The sequence below is a fragment of the Nicotiana sylvestris genome, chromosome 11, assembly GCF_000393655.2.
Source record: "Nicotiana sylvestris chromosome 11, ASM39365v2, whole genome shotgun sequence".
In the NCBI taxonomy this organism is placed as follows: domain Eukaryota; kingdom Viridiplantae; phylum Streptophyta; class Magnoliopsida; order Solanales; family Solanaceae; genus Nicotiana; species Nicotiana sylvestris.
In genome coordinates, this window is record NC_091067.1 from 125,913,628 (window position 1) to 125,919,914 (window position 6,287).

The window sequence follows — 6,287 nt, forward strand, 5'->3', positions numbered from 1 at the left end:
CATTAGCTTTATGCATTACTAATACCTTGCTTGGTACATTTTTTGAATATGTGTATAACTAATATATCATACTTGGTATTATCCTATGCATTAGTAATGCATAGAAAACCATGACATTAATAATACCAAGACTATTAATGCATGCATTAGTATGTTTAAAGATAAAATTGTCCTAAAGTCCTTTAAAGCTAGAGAATATGGAGGACATTTTTGTAAACAACTATTTTTCTTAAAAATTATGCAATGCATTATAATTTTAATACACCACACCAAACAGTAGATAAGAAATAATATATGCACAACTAATGCTTGCATTACTAACACATGCATTACTAATCCATGCATTACTAATACACCTTATTCCACATTATTCTTATACATCCTACCAAACCACCCCTTAGTAAATAACTCAATCTTCAATTAAGTGCATCATTTAATCTTCTTGGAGCATAGACGTCAACGGTTAATATTATACCAATTTTAAAAAATCTATACATAAAATATCTAATTTTGCAGAAAGACCATGTGCTCACTTGCCCCATAATTTTGCCTATAAATATTCCCTTGTACTTCGTCGATTTTGAAGCACATAAATTTTTTGAAAGAAAAATTTTAATGGGAAAAATTAAAAGAACCAGGAATCCTAAGGTTTTGTAGCTTAGTGTGATGACCCGCCATGTCATCATGCCACATAGGAGCTGTTTGGCATATATTAATGCCATGTTGAAGCTTACATAAGAAGAAGACTAGCATTTGTGAGAAGATTCTAGAGAGGTATCGACATTTCCTTAGGAAGAACCTAGATCCTTATGGATTTGCTAAGAAAGTCCTTGGAATCTTCTAGGCTTGTAGAGAATTCTAGAGAAAACCCTTATCTTGTAAATATCAAGGACTTGTATAATAATTAATATTTACACACTAGCCTCTAGGAGACTAATATATAAAGGGGGCCACTCATTTGTAATTCACCAAGTAAACAATTCAAGTTCTCTCTAATGCAAAGCTTCCTTTAACAATTCTCTTGTGTTCTTTCTTCCATTCTCTTAGCGATCTTGAGTGTAGTAAGGTTGACTTGACATAGCAAGAATGTGAGCAAGTTGTGCAAGATCGTGTGCGAGTTGTTAAGTGCCGCACGTGTACTTAGTTAACAACTAAGGACGTGACAACGTGGTATCAGAGGGAAGGTTTCAACTAAGGGAATGGCGAACGACGGAGAAATTAACGCTGCCAACACCCAATCCAACGTCATCCAGGATGCTGCTAGCAAGAGCGGCCGTAGCAAAAAGAGGAATGCCACCAACAAGAGCCAGGAGGTGCCACCTGAGGTTGTGTCAAACGAAGGGCTTACATCCCAAGAACCATCTTCCACTGAGGCGAGCGAGGATGAAGTGGAGGTCCTTCCATAGGACGTCTCGCTCGGTAAAGAGTGGGTGATGAAGATGAACGCGGTGATAGACGCCATGAAGATCTTTGGTCAATGTTTGGGTAAAGTGGAAGGCACCCTTAACGTTCTTGAGGGGCACACTCTTGAAGAGATTGAGAGTATCCGAAATGACTTGGAGGGACGTACATAGACTGAGATAGAACTAAGGCAAACCACCACTGCCTTAGAGTGCAGACTCATGGAGACTTTGAGTACTATCGATGCTATGAAGGCAAAGATAGAGTCACTCGAGGAGCATGTCAATGCTGGCGTGATCGAGGTAGCCAGCAATGTTGTGGTGATGAGGGAGGTCAAGATCGAGGCTCCCAAACCCCCGGTGTTCAAAGGTGTTCGTGATGCACAAGAAGTGGAAAACTTCCTTTAGCACTTGGACAACTACTTCAGGCACGAAAAAGTGAGGGATGATGAGGCCAAGATCAACACTACGGTATTGTACCTCTTAGAGATTGCCATTCTATGGTGGAGAAGGAAGATGACCGACGTGGATAAAGGTCTATGTACTATTAGCACATGGGATCAGTTCAAAGCGGAGTTCAAGCGACAGTTCTTTTCAAACAATGTCTTGTACGAGGCAAGACGCAAGCTTAGGGAATTGAAGCAAACATGGAGCATACGTAACTATGTCAAGGAGTTCACTACCCTTATGCTTCAAATCCCCAACCTGACCAATGATGACTTGTTGTTCCATTTCATGTACGGGTTGCAAAATTGGGCTAAGCAGGAGTTGCAACGCCGACAAGTCACTAATATAGACCAAGCCATAGTGGAGGCCGAATCATTGATGGATTTCAGGCATGAAAAACATGACAAAGGCAATGGCAAGGAGTCAAAGGTTAACAATGTCAAATGTGGGGGAGACCATGGCAAAGGCAAGGAGATACAACAACAATACTCCAAGACTCAAAATTTCAAAAAGTCGAGTGGCCGTCAGGGCTACGCCGAGAAGAAGGCGCAGGTTGAGAAGAAGGGATGCTATATATGCGGAGGGCCACATGGCTTCAGGAATTGTCCTGACCCCAAGAGCCTCAGTGCTATGGTACGTGAGCGGAAGGAGAAGCCACAAGGAGAGAGTCCGGGAACCGCACAGTTGGGTATGATCGGATTATGTGGTACTGTCACGAAGTAAGCTATCCAATCGACCAAGAATGGCAATCAGTACGTGGATCTCACCATCAATAACAAGACCGCTCGTGCAATGGTGGATACTGGAGCAACTCATAATTTTGTGACTGAGGCTGCCGCAAAAAGACTAGAATTGAAGCTTGCTCCAACCAACTCTCGCGTCAAGACCGTGAATGCCAAGATACAAAATGCTCGTGGGGTAGCTAAAGGAGTTGGTGTCAAATCGGGAACTTGGAAAGGTATGACAAACTTTACCGTAACCGCTATGGATATCTTTGACATCATACTGGGACAAGAGTTCTTTAGACATTGTCATACTTTAATCGATCCCTACCTCCAACGTCTCTTGGTTATGGAGCGAGAAGGAGCTTGCATGGTACCTACAATGACTATGCCACATGGACAGATCCAAGCACAACTCTCAGCTATGCAGGTTGTCAAGGGGATCAACAAGGGGGAGCCGACGTTCGTGGCAGCCATTGCAAGTCTAGAGGAAGACAAGAATTTTCAAGAGAAAGTGCCTCCTTGCATAGAGAAGTTGCTTGAGGAGAACAAAGATATCATGCCCGAGGAGTTACCTAAGTACTTGCTGCCTAGGCGAGAGGTGGATCACAAGATTGAGTTGGAGCCAGGGGCTAAGCCACCCGTATTTGCCCCATATCGTATGGCACCACCCAAGCTGGAGGAGCTCAAGAAACAATTGAAAGAGTTACTGGATGCTGGTCACATTCGCCCATCAAAGGCATCTTTTGGCGCACCGGTATTGTTCCAGAAGAAGAAGGATGGATCGCTGCGCTTGTGCATAGACTAACGAGCACTTAATAAGGTTACAGTAAAGAGTAAGTACCCGATCCAACTCATTGCTGATTTGTTCGATAGACTTGGGCAAGCCAAGTACTTTGCCAAGGTGGATCTTCGAAAGGGCTATTACCAGGTTCGCATTGTGGAAGGGGATGAGCCAAAGACAGCATGTGTGACGAGATATGGAGCCTTTAAGTGGTTGGTGATGCCCTTCGGCTTAACCAATGCACCGACCACATTTTGCACCCTTATGAACAAGATTTTTCATCCCTACCTTGATCAGTTCGTGGTAGTCTACCTAGATGACATAGTCATCTACAGCAACACCTTGGAGGAACACATGTAGCACTTAAGGAAGGTTTTCCAAGTCTTTCGGGAGAACGATCTATACATCAAGAGATAGAAGTGCGAGTTTGCACAATCAAAGGTGCACTTCTTGGGCCATGTCATTAGCAATGGCGAATTACGCATGGACGAGGCTAAGGTACATGCTATCCAGGAGTGGAAGACACCCATAAAGGTAACTGAGTTGAGATCCTTCCTTGTCCTTGTTAACTACTATCGTTAGTTCATCAGTGGATACTCAGCAAAGGCCACACCATTGACTGAGTTGCTAAAGAAGAACAAGCCATGGGTTTGGACGGAGCATTGTCAAAAGACGTTTGAATGCCTTAAGGCAGCTGTAACAGAGGAGCCAGTCTTGGCATTACCTGACTTTGCCAAGACATTTGAGGTGCACACAGATGCCTTAGACTTCGCCATTGGGGGTGTCCTGATGCAGGATAAGCATCCCATAGCATTTGAGAGCCGCAAGTTAAATGAGACGGAGCGGTGTTACACGGTGCAAGAGAAGGAAATGACTACCATTGTGCATTGCCTTCGTACATGGAGACATTATCTTCTCGGGTCGAGGTTCGTGGTCAAGACTGATAATGTGGCTACTAGCTACTTTCAGACACAGAAGAAGATCACACCAAAGCAGGCTAGGTGGCAGGATTTCTTAGTCGAGTTTGATTATGCGCCGGAGTCTAAGCCGGGAAAAGACAATGTTGTAGCTGATGCCTTGAGCCAGAAAGCTGAGCTTGCTGCAATCACTTCAGCGAGATGGGACATTCGGGAGGCTATAAAAGAAGGCATGCGGCATGATCCAGCAGCCAAACAGCTTATCGAGTTAGCTAACAAAGGCAAGATGAGACGGTTTTAGATAGAAGGCAACCTACTACTTACCACAGGTCGGCGAGTCTACGTTCCTAAGTTTGGAGACATTAGAGCGGATCATAAGGGAGAGTCATGACACAATGTGGGCTGGTCATCCAGGTCAACGTCGCACTAGGGCCTTGGTTGAGTCAATCTACTATTGGCCACGCATGCGAGATGACATAGAGTGCTTTGTGCAGACTTGTCTTGGCTGTCAACTAGACAAGGTTGAACAACAACAACCCGGAGGACTTTTGGAGCCACTACCAGTTGCAGAGCATCCATGGGAGAGCATGACTATGGACTTTATCACTTGCCTACCGAAGTCTGACGGTTATGGTACTATCATGGTGGTAGTGGATGGATTTTTCAAATATGCCACCTTCATGCCCGCCTCACCGGGTTGCACAGCTAAGGAATCCGCCAAGCTATTCTTTAAGAACGTGGTAAAGTATTGGGGCTTACCAAGGCATATCATCAGTGATCGAGACCCCCGCTTCATTGGGAACTTTTGGAGAGAGTTGTTCGATATACTTGGCACGTAACTGCACTTTTCTACTAGTTTCCACCCACAGACGGATGGACAAATGGAACGGGTCAATGCCTTACTAGAATGCTACTTGAGGCATTATGTAAGCGCGCATCAGAAAGATTGGGCAAAGCTCCTAGACATCGCCCAATTCTCTTATAACTTGCAGCGAAGTGAGTCCACTGGGCGGACACCATTTGAGCTAGCCAAAGGCCAACAACCACAAACTCCACATTCATTACCAGCCGCGTTCGAGGGAAAGAGTTTGAGGGGTTATCATATGGCCAAAGGATGGAAGGAGCAACTCGACACTGCTAAGTCCTACTTGGATAAGGCAGCTAAGAAGATGAAGAAGTTTGCGGACCGTAAGCGGCGTCCCACATACTATAGAGTTGGGGACATGGTCATGGTGAAGTTTAACCCAAGACAGTTCAAGGCACTACGGAGCATGCATCAGAATTTGATTCGCAAGTATGGGGGGCCATTTAAGATCATCGCCAAGGTAGGCAAGATCTCATACAAGCTTGACATGCCATTGTATCTTAAGATCTACCCTGTCTTCCATGCCAGCATGCTTAAGCCATATCATGAAGATAAGGATGATCCGAGTGGGGGCCAATTAAGTCGAGCGCCAATGACTATCACCGCCTTGCATGATCGGAAGATTGAGGCTATCATAGATTACCAGGCCAGGCGAAAACAAGTGCAAAAAGCCACCGCTATGTTCCTCGTCTATTGGAAAGGCAATCACCGGAGGAGGCCACGTGGGAACGATATGAAGACTTGTGGCAATTCAAAGATAAGATCCGAGAGTTTATGCAACAGCATTGCGCCGCGGTCGTCGCAATATTGGGTGGGGAGAGTGTGATGGCCCGCCATGTCATCATGCCACATAGGAGCCGTTTGGCATATATTAATGTCATGTGGAAGCTTACATAAGAAGAAGGCTAGCATTTGTGAGAAGATTCTAGAGAGGTATGGACATTTCCTTAGGAAGAACCTAAATCCTTATGGATTTGCTAAGAAAGTCCTTGGAATCTTCTAGGCTTGTAGAGAATTCTAGAGAAAGCCCTTATCTTGTAAATATCAAGGACTTGTTGTCACACCTTCTTTTTCGCCCGCGCCGCCGTGAAGGGACGCGGAAGGGAGTTTTTTCCAATTAAAGGACAATCGAAACGGGATTTATTTATTTAT

The 6,287-nt window shown here is 44.6% G+C and overlaps 1 protein-coding gene across 1 annotated transcript; it reads left to right on the forward strand.

Moving 5' to 3' along the window:
* Nucleotides 1-2,639: 2,639 nt before the first annotated feature.
* Nucleotides 2,640-3,377, forward strand: LOC138881621 (uncharacterized). Its single transcript, XM_070161862.1, has one exon. It carries the CDS (start codon nucleotides 2,640-2,642, stop codon nucleotides 3,375-3,377), a length of 738 nt encoding a protein of 245 aa, XP_070017963.1.
* Nucleotides 3,378-6,287: the final 2,910 nt, after the last annotated feature.